Here is a 17,382-nt window from a genome sequence, read left to right as displayed (position 1 = left end):
TGATATGAACTCAAAACTCACAATCTACTTTGACCAATTCCCCAGTCAGACTGCTGGGGGTTGTAAGGCCCCTTCATAGAAGAATTGGACAAAGTCCCAGAATTTCTGCAAAGGGTAAGTTCTTTATTCAGAGAGCTCCGAAAACCATACAAGCACATAGCCTTTTATACCTCACATTTGGTCATATAAATACCCCTACTCTTCTCAAACACTGTCAATGCTGGTTACAAGTCTTCTCCAACACATACATTGCTTATCATATCCTGAAACATGTTACATAATCTACTGCAAGCCTAACGGTTTCTCCCCTCCCTGGGTGGGGAGACCTCCTTCCTGTTATCAGTTTTACAGTGGTCACAAGTTGTCTGTCACAAGCTGTCTGTTAACAGTTCCTCTTTTCCTTGAATGTCTCACTTGAATTGCTAAATAGTAAAGTCTTAACTTGTCCTACGCACACACATTAGAGAATTACAGTTTATTAATTCTAATTCTTTACACAGTTATACGTTTCAGGGTGGAATCCTTTAGTCATTACCTTAAACATATACATTCCATTATCAATAACCAATATGCAGAAACAGTTTGTGATATATTGAAAGCCTAAACATAAAATGTGCTATATACACAAACATCTTCCACAATAATCATATTACTTGAATTTTTCTTAAACAAGCACCTGAAATAAACTGCACAAGCACCAGAAACGCTGTTGTTTTGACAAGTAGCAATAAATCAATGATATCGATTAGGGGGGAAATCAGGTTGTACGTGCCGTTGAAACGAACACAACTAAAAAAACAAATGGAAATGGGAGATATATTTCACCTCACTGGTTAGAGGACAACCTGCAGAAGACAGTCAGCTACATTTTGGAGTGATGCATTTAAATGTAGGGGTCACTAAACAAAGGAACGCAATACTTATTTGTCATCACTCATCAATATCATGTTGAAATCAATTGTGCGAAAGGAGGGAGATGAGGTTGCACGTCCTGTTAAAACTAACGCAGCAAAAACCACACGGAATCTGGGAATAATGTGTACATCCCTGGTTAGAGGACAACTTGTAGAAAACAGCTGGCTACATTTTGATTCAAGTGGGTGGTCAACGTGGTCAGTGTAACAACTCTTTTTGTTGTCACTTTTTGTTAAATCTCATAAATAAAGGATTCTACATTGTGACATCATAGTACTCTTTCAATTCAGAGCCTAGATTTTTCCCCTGAGGCTAATATCCATTTAATGTGGAAATTAATAGAACAGGGAGGGGAGAAACATTTAGGGTTCTACATTGTGACATTATGTTAAAACATTCTACATTGTGACATTATTTCATTGATATCATGAAACAACTCCATGTATTTTCTGATGTTTAATCAGAGATCTTTTACCAGAGTATCTCTTCCCACATTGATTACAGCTATAAGGTTTCTCTCCTGTGTGTGTCCGCTGGTGTATAGTCAGATAGCTAGATGTCGTAAAACTCTTCCCACATTGATCACAGCTAAACGGTTTCTCTCCTGTGTGTATTCTCTGGTGTAAAGTCAGATGGTCAGATCTAGTAAAACTCTTCCCACATTGATCACAGCTATAAGATTTCTCTCCTGTGTGTATCCTCTGGTGTAAAGTCAGATGGTCAGATCTAGTAAAACTCTTCCCACATTGTTCACAGCTATAAGACTTCTCTCCTGTGTGTATTCTCTGGTGTAAAGTCAGATGGTCAGATCGAGTAAAACTCTTCCCACATTGATCACAGCTATACAATTTCTCTCCTGTGTGTGTTCTCTGGTGTAACGTCAGCTGGCCAGATGAAGTAAAACTCTTCCCACATTGATCACAGTTATAAGGTTTCTCTCCTGTGTGTGTTCTCTTGTGTACAATGAGATAGCTAGATGAAGAAAAACTCTTCCCACATTGAGCACAGCCATATGGTTTGTCTCTTTTGTGTAATCTTTGATGTATTTTAAGTTTTACTGAAGAGTTTAATCTTTTACCATAGTCAGAGCAGCAGTGAGATTTCTCTCCTGTGTGTACTCGCTGGTGTATTTTAAGTTCTGATGAAGATTTGCAACCTTTCCCACAGTCAGAGCAGAAGTGAGATTTCTTCCCTGTGGGTCTCTGCTGGTGTTTCTTGAGGAGTTCTGATCTGGAGAGACTTTTCTCTGTCTCATGATGTTGTTGAGGCTCCCCAGAGGATCCACGATAGTCACATCTCTCTCCTGTGTGAACAACAAGGTCAGACAGATGTTTAAAGGCCCACAACACCAGAACTCCACTGTTTATTTGAGGTAAAAGGTGATGCCCAGAGCATCCCCATGAAGTTGTACAACAATTGACATCTGTTAAATTATTTTACAATTGTCTTAAGACAGTCAAAACCTAAGCAGTGTGGCAGACGACCTTTGGTCTCCAAAAAAGGCCCCTTTCTGTGTTTGCTAAAATTGCGGCATGAGGGCGACGCACACACAATTTGATTGCAGAAGCTCCTCCATGCTAATGAGGAAACCGATGTAGTATATCTGCCTGGAGCAAAAATGGTGAGCAGATTTTCGTTTTCACAATGTATTCTGAAGATTACAGTGCAAGATCAGGATGCTACTGAAGGAAACTCACATTAAGCTCTGTGTCTATTCACTAATTCACCACCGTGGGGGGAAACTCAGGGGAGTTCTCATAGGCTGACAGCAAAAATAGCCTCCATTTACAGGTTGCTTATTCGCATTTCACATTACTTTTGGAATATAATTGTAAGGCTCGCTTGAATCTCCTGCTTAATATGTTTGTGTTATCGTCGCAAATAAACTGCTTTATACTTATAAAACACTTCAACCAGTAAAATGCTCTTTAGCTAGCTTTGCCATCAGCCTGGCAATGAGGGTTTGTACATTAAGTGTTTATAACAAATTGGCCCATAACTTCACCTAACAATAACATAGACCTACTGTAGGACCCATAACTTCCCCGAACCACAATAACTACAGACATACTAGAGCACGTGTGTGTTGTACAATAGCCTATCCATCAAGGAACAGTTCTCCACAAATTATGAGCTAAGTATCTCTGTGTCCAAACAGACTAACAAGACCCTACTGTAAATCAAGCAGACAATAACAAATTATAAACATCAATTTGTTAGGGATGTTGGATCCAACGTGGAGCACGGCATAACTGTCTTTACCAGAGTAATGAATGAAGAAGCACTTTGGTTGTTGTCGTGATGTTTGTCATTTGACTGTCATTCAGAAAATGATTTCCTGGATCAGCTGATCAGTTTTCTGAATGACAGATTGTCGAACATGTGACTGTAACTAAACAGCTACAGTATTAAGAATGATGTGTAATTATTGAAGAAACACATTAATGACAGTATTGATTTGGGTGTTGTCAATAAAGTTATGGTGACTCTCGGTTAGAATCATTGGATTTAGCAAACTCTGAAATGATTTAGGATCTGTGCCAATGAAAACTGTTTTCCCAGCGTAACATAAGGAGACACTAAATGTTACGTAGGTAGAGAGCATTTCAGAGATCTGAATACAAAAAACTGTCCGACAGCAAGATCCAGTATTTAAGTTCCTCACATGACAAGCTTAACGTTATGACTATAACTAATGTTCCCTCTACTTACTCAACATACCATGGGGAAATACAATCACTCCTCATGCCGACCCAAACGGATACTAAATGAAAAGGCCCCTGGCAGACCACCCAGACCTGACCCAGACCACCCAGACCTGACCCAGACCACCCAGACCTGACCCCGCAAGATGAGTCAGTTTATTCATTGTCTTTTGTTTGAAACACTCCTGTCAATGTTGAGTAAGGACACACACCCAATTACGCATTTAGAAGTAGGACGAGTCTACCTGGCCTGCGCACAAATGTAGGCCTATAAATGTGCCCACTTGGGGATGTCTGATAGTATTTCTGATTGTCTTAACGCACCACCACTAATGAGTTGTGGAGCTTCTCAAAGCAAATGTATCTTCACCTCAAACAGCAAGTAAACAAAGTCTAATCAAAATCAATTGCAAATGAGAATAGTTCCTCAAAGTATTTTTGTAAAATATTTCCAGCTCTCGCCCTTTCGATAACCACTCGGCATAAAAGGGAAAAATGTAATGCTCTGATCCAGTGGAAATGTCATAAAATACCTGATTACTTCTTATCCCCTTTCACAAATAGCCTACAGCTGTGTCTGTCCAGAACTCACTGGCACGGGAAACTGAGAGCCCAGAATATCTTATACAATGTTTCAAGTTCATTGTAGACAGGCCATGTGATTTATAGTATATTTATTTGCAATGCTTTTATTTGTTGGCTTTATGTAGACTATTTGTTTACATAGTTGGCAATGGCAATAAAAGTTACTTATAATTGTAATTTAGATAGAATGTAGATTAATCACAGACAATGATTTTGAGATACTATTATAAATCAAATGAAACTGTTCCACGAAAATGTGCATGTAAAAATCATAACTGGCACGCAGATTGGTAGAAATTTACAAAGGCCACCAGGAGGAGGTGGTTCGGTTAGAGTCTTTTCTCTTCTGGTTAGACTATATTGATGTAATGGCATGAAAATAATCTGGCTGAATATTATACAATGACTTATCAACAGCTCTAACAATTTGACCTCCGCAGGAAATCTACACTGGTCATTCTAGAATATACTATATATCCTAGAAACCTGGTTAAACTATCATTATGACATCATAGATGAATTCTAGAATATACTATATATCCTAGAAACCTGGTTAAACTATCATTATGACATCATAGATGAATTCTAGAATATACTATATAGCCTAGAAACGTGGTTTAACTATTATTATAACATCATGGATGAATTCTAGAATATACTATATACTATATATACTATATAGCCTCGAAATTAAACTATAATTTTGACCTCATGGATGGCCAGTCTTTGTATTATTAGGGTCCTGATGGGGTACAACAGTTGAACTAAGCTCATGAGGCATGTGTTATATTCTTCAAGAATCAATGACTATAAATAAATAATTTAAAAGTAAAAAAATGGATGTAGCATTGCAGATTTCCCCTTTAACACCAAACATCAGTCCAACAACTGCAGAGTTTGTGCCTCTGTTTTTAAGACTGTACTTACTAGTGTTAATCAGGGCCCGGTTTCTCAAAACCATCTTACGGATTAGTTCATTGTTAGAACCATCGGACGCCTGAAGATGCGTTTGGGAAACCGGGCCCAGATATCCAGTTTCCTCATCTTCTTCCTCCTCCTTTTTGGATGTGACAGTCACCTCCTCCTCCTCCTCTTTCACTCCAAAAACCGCATCCTCCTCTTTCTCTTCCTCCTCTTCTTTTACTGTAACATCCTCCTCCTCTTTCACTCTGAACGCGTCTTCCTCTTCTTTAACTGAGACGTCTTTCTCTTCTTCTTTCACCGTAACAGCCTCACCCTCTACTAGTTTTTGTATTGTAACTTCCTCCTCCTCTTTCACCAGAGCTTCTTTCTCCGTCCAGCAGACCACCTCTTCTTTATCAGGAGGAGAGCAGCTTAGTGAACTCATGGTCAGATATGTTAGCTAGCTAGGCTAATGCTAACTTAACAAGCGCGCTAGCTGACTAATAACAACACCGTAAATATGAAATTAAATCGGATAACTAAGTAGACGACAGTAGTGAGTTTAAAATACAGTGGCTAATAAACACGAAAGCGTCTAAAGCGGTTTATTGGTTCGTCTATTTTGTCTAGCAAGCTACCGAGGTCTCTGACTTACTGTTGCTGCTGTTGAAAGAAGCGTTCCGTCCACTAGATTATACGTCACACCAACAGCATCGACTTATATTCCCAGACCGCCATCTGCTGACTGGAGTGGGTAACGCAGTTGAGTAAAATGTATATTTTATCTTCAGACAACAAGTTAAAGTGTAGGAAGCATGAGTTTTTACTCACCAGTGTAACAATACAGTGTGGTTAAAAACTTAGTAAGCTAGTTGTAGTCACGATCTGGTTACCTATAAGAACAAACAGTTATGTTTTTGCATTATTACATATTTATTAACTTATTTCGGGAAATCTTCTAAACTACCCACAATGCACTAATATCCCAACATCATATGGATGATCAACTCTGTGCTACCGAGTTTGTATGCCAGTGTAACGACCGAGGTAAAGACAGTTTTAACTTGGATATTCGACAGATATTCGCGCTTTTTAACCTCAATAGCTTTCAAACCACTTGAGCCACAGACTCCAAATAAGTGTCATGATGTTGGAAATATTGCGTACAACATTGCACAATTCTTATTTTCACGATTTGGACATTAATTATCTTTCCAAAGCTAATAAACATGTGGAAATGTGAGCAATATTTTGTATTCCTTGTTGAATTAGTTAGGGAGCGTCAACATTCAAATATCCACTGACTACCCTTCTATATTGCACACACTTCAGTTTGTCCATTTTCTTCTCACATGGTTTTACATTTAAAAAAAATTAAATTAAAAATTCAATAGCTCCTTGGTCGTGTGACCTATTGTCTGCTGACTACCCTTCAATATTGCACAGTCTGGTTTGTGTAAAATCACAAGGTGTAATGTACATTTTTGATAGTTTCAAATTTGCAATAGCTCCTTGGTCATGTCAATTACACACCTAAGAAGCGTGCAGTGTATTGCATAACCCATATTGTATAACCTCTAGTCATGTCTCTTCTATATTTTTGCACATTAATATTAGTTTGACAGTTAGATGGTTCAGTCCAGTGTTGTGTTTACCCTTTTCTTTAATATTTAATTGGTAGTTCTAAGTACTGTACTGCTGGTCAATACATATACTGAACAGGGATGGAGAGTTAGCTGGTGAGGTAGGCTGGTCAATGCATATACTGAACAGGGATGGAAAGTTAGCTGGTGAGGTAGGCTGGTCAATACATATACTGAACAGGGATGGAGAGTTAGCTGGTGAGGTAGGCTGGTCAATACAAATACTGAACAGGGATGGAGAGTTAGCTGGTGAGGTGGGCTGGTCAATACAAATACTGAACAGGGATGGAGAGTTAGCTGGTGAGGTGGGCTGCAGTGGGTTTACTGGCCAATACAAATACTGAACATGTAACCACAGTAATGGTGGCCAGAAAATCAATGATTAAAAATGTAACATTGACAAATTAAACAGAAATTGTAGACCTTTAATCTTTTCCAACATGTCAACAGACACTTAACTTCAAATAAGTATGAAACATTTCACCATGTTAACTTCCTCTTTATCCCTGGTTGATGTACATGTCAGTGTTAACTTCCTCTTTATCCCTGGTTGATGTACATGTCAGTGTTAACTTCCTCTTTATCCCTGGTTGATGTACATGTCAGTGTTAACTTCCTCTTTATCCCTGGTCGATGTACATGTCAGTGTTAACTTCCTCTTTATCCCTGGTTGATGTACATGTCAGTGTTAACTTTCTCTTTATCCCTTTTTTGAACTCTGAAATCATAGGCATGAACTGAACATATGGCTGTCCCACACAACTACATAAAAATAAAGAATTTACATTTACTTTGAATTAAATGTCATTACATACCAGACATTTTTAGTATATCCTCAGCCATTTATTTCTGCAGTTGCTCCATGTGTATTTTGAAGGTTCCATATCAATTTGGGATGTTAACTTTTTTAGCTTTTTGTCTGAAAGTATTTTCTCAACTGCGATACCAACTCCAGTCAGCAGATGGCGATGTGCGTCTTTCAGGTGATTCTGCAACTGTGACGTATAATCTAGTGGACGGGACGCTCCTTCAACATCAACAGTTAGTCAGACACTTTGGTTCACTCTAACTTGATGGAAAAAAGGTTTATTCAATAAATCTAGCAACTCCTCTCATACTGGGAAGACCCCCACAGGCCTTAAGGGCAGTTTTATTTAAAATGTAGTACCCGGACTGAGAAAATCCTATAAGCGTTTTATAGTTTCATCCTTAGGGTAACTTACCGTAAGTGGACACACTCCCATCAGTTTCTGAGACAACTGCCCAGACTTTGTAGACTGTTTAATAATACTTAAACCTCGTTTTTATCAAATTATCCATTAAAGATACCAACTTAAAACCTACGTTTGTCTACATACGGGTTGCTTAAATTATATCTAATTATATTCCCAGTTTTACTTGATCAAATCTCTAGTAATCATTAAACACACATACAATTCATCATATGTTCATATATTCACAGAATCCATATAAAAATAAATTCTTAGCTACTCACGAAAACCATTCAATTGGCTTTTTCAAGGACTCTCCATAGCTAAGAAGCAACTCTCCAAACATACTCCCAGCAGAATAAAAAAATTAACTTTTGTTTCCCAGACAAAGACCACGGGATCCTTAACAGTTCTCTAACCTCCCAGAGACCACGGCAAAATCAAGCCTCCCAGGAACTATAAACCTTCCGCTGCTTTCTAAAATATCATCCCGTTTATTATCCAATTTTCAATAATCTGAGTAAGCATATTTCTATATGTTACTATCCAAACGTCAGATTAAGACTCATTTCCACATTCACACAACTCTCATATCAGTCACACAATGCTATTCCCAAACATACCTAATCAATTCGTTTTTCAACAATATTTTTACCTGCAGGAATATTTTCACATTTCTAGCTTATGGTTAGTTCCTAGGATAATGCAACTCATATATTTATACTCAGAGCCTCCTGACTGGGCCCTGTTTACACCCCCACACAGGAGTACACACTCAGATCTTGACTCGGCCCTGTTTACGCCTCCAAGGTGCCCCCTCACATAGGAATACACACTCAGACCCTACAAGGATTTTCTAAAAACTCACTTTAAAAAAAACTAGGTGTATAGAATCTGCTCGTGGGTCCATCTGCTCTGTTCCCGAAGTGTGGTCTCCATGAGATTCCAAGTTTGAGGGATCCCTCGAGGACGATTTACCCAGGTCGTCAGGAGCGGTCACCAAGTCAAGATTCACATTGCAAAATGTGGTTGTTAATTTAATATCAAATGAGAAACAAACTTATCACACAAGTCAGATTTATTCTTATTAAACTAAATCTTTATTCACTTAATAAGGGAGCAGGTCAATACAACACACACATATAAAGTTAATCAATTGAGTGCTCTACGATAATATTGGCTGGTCAACAAATCACCCCCAGATGATTCGTTGAGAGCCACGAGACAAAAGTACAAAGGTCTTTTATAGCTAAGATACACCCATTTCAACCTATATGACCAACAACAGATGTATAGAACGAGTCACAAGGTTAAGATTTGTATGAAAGATACTTATAATTGTCAGCAGACAGTATCTGCTGTCTGGCCCTGGGGTCATCTCTCCCTGGTACCATATAAAACAGAAACATTAACTCTTAATCTGGAATACTGTCTCTTTAGGTTTTAATCACCCAAAAGACATTGTAAATCTCCTGTCAGTGTTTCCTCCCAGAAGCCCATCCTCAGTAGAACACACAGACACAATAGTTCTAAGAAACCTCTATTCTGTTACATAAAACAACCATTTGATACAATAAAAGTATAATAACATAATGTTGAAGTTTTGCTCTCAGTGTCCACTGAAAGTTGACTAGTAACAACAACTGGGACCTAAAAGACACCCACCATGAGACCCACTAAATCTGCCCAAGAAGAGGCAAACAAAAGAAAAACCCACAACAAACTTAAAAACAGGAAGCAAACCAAAACGGTAGTGCAACTAAAGGTGTTGATTTGTCACATCTATCAAGACAACTGGAGCACTGGGCCAGACACTCTTAAATAGAACCTGGACCAGCTCAGGTGAAAAACCTTCTCACTAACGAGATGGACAAGCCAGCACAGGTGTAACACATACTGACTAACGAGGTGACACCAATCAGTGCGTCCTACGTGCTAACGAGATAGACGTGCTAAAGTCCAACCTCAAAACATAGATGGAAAAACCAAAGCCTGTATCACCTTCCCCCTTAGAAAACAAACATATCCTATATTTTTGTTGGACACTTTTGCTCACCACTAACAGAAAACAACTTCCATTTCACATTATAATCAACTACACTGCTTCACCTTCACCAATATAAACATGGTGTCTACTGGCTGTCAACAATTAAAAACAAGAAAAAACACCTATTCCTAAATAATAATAAACAATCATGTTATTTTTTTCTCCTTTTTCTTTCTATAGAATCCTACAACTCACTAGCTTCTAGAACTCTCCTTATCCTAAAACTCACTAGCTTCTAGAACTCTCGTCTTCCTAAAACTCACTAGCTTCTAGAACTCTCGTCCTCTTGGAACGAGCCCAAACAAAACTCAGATCAAATTGTATTAGTCACATACACCGAATACAACAGTGTAATGCTTCATTACGAGCCCCTAACCAACAGTGCAGTTTCAATACGGAAAAGAATAAGAGATAAAACTCCAAATAAACACACTGGCTCAACGCAAAACACAAATCTTTTTGACTGGTCACCCCAGAGATAATCAGCAACCAAGTTTTCCTTACCACGGACTGATTTCAAGAGGAAACTCCTGCGATATCCGTAATAACTTTCCACCTCACTGCGGAGCTTCTCTCTCTTTTCAGGGTTCACTAGATAGGCATGTTGTTGGATCTGGGCCCAGTCCCCAATATCATGCTCTAGAACATTTGGTTTGGCACATGTGAGAATTAACCCTGATATTCTAAAAACAGGGCAACAATGTCAATATAATTGTACCAACAATTGTCATGTTGGTTGCATGAATAAATATCACTACCAAATGTTACATGAAATGTAAATATGAAATATTTGATTGCATAGTCATATTTTCAACGTCTTTTCAATGACATTTTGCTTGGGGGATAGCCCAATGTCAAAACACAGTCCAAATCAATAACCAATATGCAGGAACAGTTTGGGGATAAATTGAAAACCTAAACATAACATGTGCTATTTACACAAACATCTGCCACAATAATCACATTACTTGTATTTTTAAAACAAGCTCCTTATAAACTGCACAAGCACCAGAAACACTGTTGTTTTGACAAATAGCAATAAATCACTGATATCGATTAGGGGGGAAATTAGGTTGTACGTGCTGTTGAAACTGACACAACAAAAAAAACACATGGAAATGGGAGATATAATTTACCTCCCTGGTTAGAGGACAACCTGCAGAAGAGTCAGCTACATTTGGGAGCGATGCATTAAATTTAGGGGTCGCTAAACAAGGGAATGCAGCACTTATTTGCCATCACTCATAGATATCATGCAAAACAAAATTGTGAGAGGAGAGAGATGAGGTTGCACGTCCTGTTAAAACTAACAGCTCAAAAACCACACGGAATCTGGGAGTACATCCCTGGGAGTACATCCCTGGTTAGAGGACAATTTGTAGAAAACAGCACGCCACATTTTTAAGTGTTGCATTTTGATTCAAGTGGGTCACCAACGTGGTAAGTGTAACACAACTCCTAATTGTCCCTAGAATTTCTAAGCAAACAGCTGGAGGCAGGGCTTTCTCCTGTAGATCTCCATTTGAATGGAATGGTCTGCCTATCCATGTGAGAGACGCAGACTCAGTCTCAACCTTTAAGTCTTTACTGAAGACTCATCTCTTCAGTAGGTCATATAATTGAGTGTAGTCTGGCCCAGGAGTGTGAAGGTAAACGGAAAGGCTCTGGAGCAACGAACCGTCCTTGCTGTCTCTGCCTGGCCGGTTCCCCTCTCTCCACTGGGAGAGAGGGGAACCGGCCTCTAACCCAATTACAGGGGCTGAGTCACTGGCAAACTGGTGCTCTTTCATGCCGTCCCTAGGAGGGGTGCGTCACTTGAGTGGGTTGAGTCACTGACGTGATCTTCCTGTCTGGGTTGGCGCTCCCCCTTGGGTTGTGCCGTGGCGGAGATCTTTGTGGGCTTTACTCGGCCTTGTCTCAGGATGGTAAGTTGGTGGTTGAAGATATCCCTCTAGCGGTGTGGGGGCTGTGCTTTGGCAAAGTGGGTGGGGTTATATCCTTCCTGTTTGGTCCTGTCCGGGGGTATCATCGGATGGGGCCACAGTGTCTCCTGACACCACACCTCCTGTCTCTGCCTCCAGTATTTATGCTGCAGCAGTTTGTGTCAGGGGGCTAGGGTCAGTTTGATATATCTGGAGTACTTCTCCTGTCTTATCCGGTGTCCTGTGTGAATTTAAGTATGCTCTCTCTAATTCTTTCTTTCTCACTCTCGGAGGACCTGAGCCCTTGGACCAGGCCTCAGGACTACCTGGCACGATGACTCCTTGCTGTCCCCAGTCCACCTGGCCGTGTTGCTGCTCCAGTTTCAACTGTTCTGCCTGCGGCTATGGAACCCTGACCTGTTCACCGGATGTGCTACCTGTCCCAAAACCTTCTGTTTTCAACTCTCTAGAGACAGCAGGAACGGAAGAGATACTCTTAACGATCGGCTATGAAAAGCCAACTAACATTTACCTCTGAGGTGTTGATCTGTTGCACCCTCGACAACTACTGTGATTATTATGATTTGACCATGCTGGTCATTTATGAACATCTTGGCCATGTTCTGTTATAATCTCCACCCGGCACAGCCAGAAGAGGGCTGGCCACCCCTCATAGCCTGGTTCCTCTCTAGGTTTCTTCCTAGATTTAGGCCTTTCTAGGGAGTTTTTCCTAGCCACCGTGCTTCTACACCTGCATTGCTTGCTGTTTGGGGTTTTAGGCTGGGTTTCTGTACAGCACTTTGAGATATCAGCTGATATAAGAGGGGCTTTATAAATAAATGAGATTTGATCCAAACTCTTTTTTTTTGTTTGTCAATTTTTGTTAAATCACATAAATACTACTCTTCCAATTCAGAGCCTGGATTTTTCCCCCTGAGGCTAATATCCATAACATGTTGATATCAATTCATAAGTGGGCACACGTTTAGGCTTCTATATTGTGAAATCATTACAATACTCCTCCTACAATGTTAAAAAAATTCTACATTGTGACATTAATTCATTGAAATCATGAAACTACTACTTCATGTATGTATTTTCTAATATTTGACCAGAGATCTTTTATCAGATTATCTCTGGTCACAGCTATGAGATTTCAATCCGGTGTGTTCTCTGGTGTTGAGCCAGATGGCCAGATTGACAAAAACTCTTCCCACATTGACCACAGATATACGGTTTCTCTCCTGTGTGTATTCTCTTGTGCACTGTCAGAACTCCAGATCGACTAAAACTCCTCCCACATTGACCACAGCTATAAGGTTTCTCTCCTGTGTGTGTTCTCTGGTGTAGAGTCAGACTGCCAGATGAAGTCAAACTCTTCCCACATTGATCACAGCTATAAGATTTCTGTCCTGCATGTGTTCTCTGGTGCACTGTCAGAACTCCAGGTCGACTAAAACTCCTCCCACATTGACCACAGCTATAAGGTTTCTCTCCTGTGTGTGTTCTCTGGTGTTGAGTCAGATGGGAAGTTTGAACAAAACTCTTCCCACATTGATCACAGCTATATGGTTTCTCCCCTGTGTGTGTTCTCTGGTGTAGAGTCAGACTGCCAGATGAAGTAAAACTCCTCCCACATTGACCACAGCTATATGGTTTCTCCCCTGTGTGTGTTCTCTGGTGTAGAGTCAGACTGCCAGATGAAGTAAAACTCCTCCCACATTGACCACAGCTATAACGTTTCTCTCTTGTGTGTGTTCTCTGATGATTTTTAATGCCTGATGATGTGAATCTCTTCCCACAGTCAGAGCAGCAGTGAGTTCTCTTCCCTGTGGGTCTCTGCGGGTGTTTATTGAGGTGTTCTGATCTGGAGAGACTCTTCTCTGTCTCCTCAGCATCATGAGGTTGTTGAGGCTCCCCAGAGGATCCACGATAGTCACGTCTCTCTCCTGTGTGAACAACAAAGTCAGACAGATGATTAAAGGCCCACAACAGCGGTAATCCAGTGTAAAAGTTGATGCCAAACAGCATAGCCATGATGTTGTACAACAATTGCTGTCTGTAATGAATGTTAAAATTATTGTCTTAAAATGAGCAAGAAGTCATATTTTGTCTTGTTTTCACATTAGTAGTAACATTAAGATTGTAGACTAGAAATAAGTTATTCATGTTGTTGAAACTCTAAGCAGTGTGGTAGAAGACTTTTGGTCTACAATACAGGCCCCTTTGTGTTTTCGAAAATTGCGGCACGAGGGCAATTTGATTGCATAAACTCCTCCATGCTAATGAGGAAACCACTAGTTATGGATGTCGTATATCTGGTGTGACAAGATGAATGAAAAGAATCTGCCCACTCCATCAAGCAATGGGGACAGCAACACAGGGCATTCACGGGACCTCATGGAACCATGGACCACACCTGCAGAAACTGGACAACAGGGGGAAGCAGAGGAGATACCTATCATTGACTTCTCCCAGCTGACGCTTGACATGCCACCTACGCCGCCTCAAGTGGTAGAAACAACCAGCTGGTATCATTAAGTAGAATCTGTCATTCTGCCCCTGAACAGGCAGTTAACCCACTGTTCCTAGGCCGTCATTGAAAATAAGAATTTGTTCTTAACTGACTTGCCTAGTAAAATAAAGGTAAAAAAAAAAAATTTAAAAAATCATTGTGTGTCAAAATATATACCAATACTAGTTTCCAAGTGACTACTAGCTGACGAGCATAATAACCAATAGAAGAAGTTATTAGGTATTGATATATACATAGGTAAAAGAAACTTGAAGGTAAGGAAATATAGGAGGAATCCATAACACTCCGCATATTTAAATAGGAGCATATCTATCCAAGACCTCATACTAGACCGGAAAATAAGGGAGTGACAACGTGAACGAAGGAACAAACCCAACTCACGCGAAGGGCCATTACGAAGAAATAGAAGGGTTAGGCCCTTGTTACACCGCAGTAACTAAAATCCTAAAGTACTCTGCCCAGCCAGAGGACGGGGTAGAGGCATTTGCTGCAGGTATTAGGCAAACGTCAGCAACTATCATTATGACATCATGGATTAATTCTAGAATATACTATATAGCCTAGAAAACAATCATTATGACATCTTGGATGGCCAGTCCTTGTATTCATAGTGTAGTGAATTCAGGGGGAGGCCCTGAGCTGAACTCAAACCTGGGTCCAGCGACTGTCAAGTCAACATCTTATAACTGTTACGCCAAGATGTCTGAACTTCTTGACGAGGTCGCTAGGTGTTGGGTTAAGGTTTCTACAATATCGTTCTCTATGAATTTGAGAGTGGTTACACTTCTCCTTCCCCCATCCCTCAGCTGTTAACCAAGTCTCTGGGCAGCCATTTTGTTGCTGTTTAAAAACCCCACACAACCCAGCAATCTGCAGTTCAAACAATAACAAATCTGTCATTCCACCACTATTTTGGTAATACAATTATGGGTTTGGATAAATGTAACTAGACAGACCTATGGATGCAAGGACTGACCATCCATGATATCAACATTATAGTTTTAACCATGTTGAGGCAGAAGGGTAGCCTCGTGGTTAGAGCGTTGGACTAGTAACCGGTTGCAAGTTCACATCCCCGAGCTGACATGGTACAAATCTGTCGTTCTGCCCCTGAACAGGCAATTAACCCACTGTTCCTAGTCCGTTATTGAAAATAAGAATTTGTTCTTAACTGCTATACAGTGTTGATTTACATTGTTTCTAAACATTATAGTAAAAAAAGCTTATTTAGGGTTCTGATGGGGTACAACAGTTGAACTCCGCTCATGAGGCATGTGTTATATTCTTCAAGAATCAATGGCTGTAAATAAATAATTTAAAAGTCACAATATGGATGTAGCAATTGCAGATTTCCACCTTAACACCAAACATCAGTTCAACTGCAGAGTTTGTGCCTCTGTTGTTAAGACAGTACTTACTAGTGTTAATCAGGGAACGGTTTCTCAAAACCATCTTACGGTTGAGTCCATCGTTAGAACCATTGGACGCCTTAAGATGCGTTTGGGAAACCGGAACCAGATATCCAGGTTCCTCCTCTTCCTCCTTTTTCGATGTAACAGTCATCTCCTCCCCCTCCTCTTTCACGCCATAAACTACATGCTCTCCTTTCACTGTAACACCATCCTCCTCTTTCACTCTGAACCCGTCCTCCTCTTCTTTCACAGTAAAGGCCCCACTCTCTACTTCTTGTTTTACTGTGATATCTTCCTCGTCTTTCACTCTGAACGCGTCCTCCTCTTCTTTCACAGTAAAGGCCCCACTCTCTACTTCTTGTTTTACTGTGATATCCTTCTCTTCATTAGAAGGAGAGTACCTTAGTGACCGCATGGTCGGGGATGTTAGCTATGCTAATGCTAACTTAACCACCCCGCTAGCTGAACAATAACAACACCGTAAATATGAAATTAAATCGGATAACTAACTAGACGACAGAAATGGGTTTAAAACACAGTGGCTAATATACACGAAAGCGTCTAAAGAGCTATATTGGTTCGGCTAATTTGTCTAGCAAGCTACCGAGGTGTCTGACTCACTGTTGCTGCTGATGAAAGAAGCGTTCCGTCCACTAGATTATACGTCACACCAACAGCATAACCATAAATTCCCAGACCGCCATCTGCTGATTGGAGTGGGTAACGCAGTTGAGTAAAATGTTTATTTAATTTTCAGACAAAAAGTTAAAGGGTTGGAATCAGAGACGAAATATTAATTACCCCCCCTAAATAAATCAATATCAGTCAATATATTTTTGTGTGATTTATTTTTTTCGTCAACCGTTCCATCGCATCTTAATCTTCATGTCGATTCGGCACTAGGACCGGGGGAGGCTGCTGCTGCACAAGTGGCTGTAGGACTTTTTTCAGCAAAGATGGCGGACAGAAATACTCAGAGGGGTACCCCTACACAGACCTGAACTGGATCAAAGTTGGCGGACAGAAATACTAGGATGGAAGCAAATGTAAGGGATTATAACGTCATAACGAATCATGCAAAAAACATGTACAGTTGACAGGAATGTTAGTTAATGGAGAGACAAACGATTATGCTTTTTTTAATCATAGTTCATTTACGAAAATCGTGATTTAGCCAGGTAGCTGGTCTAGTTTTATGGGTGTTGTGACATGAGTATGAAATTGTCACTCTGGTTGTTTTAGGGACACCTTAAACAACCCACAGACCAGGCGATCGTTTTGTGAAAAAGTGGATGTATAGAATCTAGCTGGCTGAAGAATTTACTGCAAATTGAATGTACAAATTTGTATTTGCCATGAAATAACGTATGTTATTGTGCATTGGATGACTGTGCAGTGGATGATTAAAATCCCTGTATGCCCATGGATGTGTTGCTAGCTATCTATTCGATCTGTGTATGGACCCAAATGTTTGGTATACATATTACTTCAGAACCTAGCTAT

At 40.1% G+C, this 17,382-nt stretch overlaps 1 protein-coding gene across 1 annotated transcript; it reads right to left on the bottom strand.

The window, feature by feature from the left end:
* Positions 1-102: 102 nt before the first annotated feature.
* LOC118938126 (zinc finger protein 664-like) lies at positions 103-5,776 on the bottom strand. Its single transcript, XM_036939838.1, has 2 exons — positions 5,133-5,776; positions 103-2,218 (listed from the first exon to the last, which is right to left on the bottom strand). The coding sequence occupies exons 1-2, from the start codon at positions 5,551-5,553 to the stop codon at positions 1,341-1,343; spliced, it is 1,299 nt and encodes a 432-aa protein (XP_036795733.1). The 5' UTR covers positions 5,554-5,776; the 3' UTR covers positions 103-1,340.
* Positions 5,777-17,382: the final 11,606 nt, after the last annotated feature.

Source organism: Oncorhynchus mykiss, chromosome 13 (assembly GCF_013265735.2).
Source record: "Oncorhynchus mykiss isolate Arlee chromosome 13, USDA_OmykA_1.1, whole genome shotgun sequence".
Lineage (NCBI taxonomy): Eukaryota > Metazoa > Chordata > Actinopteri > Salmoniformes > Salmonidae > Oncorhynchus > Oncorhynchus mykiss.
This window is presented reverse-complemented; position numbering and strand designations above follow the sequence as displayed.

Excerpts from the sequence above, each read along its gene's own strand:
- LOC118938126 (XM_036939838.1), bottom strand. The coding sequence starts at position 5,553 with ATGAGTTCACTAAGCTGCTCTCCTCCTGATAAAGAAGAGGTGGTCTGC. Across the intron at positions 2,219-5,132 it reads CCGGGCCCTGATTAACACTA|GAGAGAGATGTGACTATCGT; the intron begins GTAAGTACAGTC and ends TTGTTCACACAG.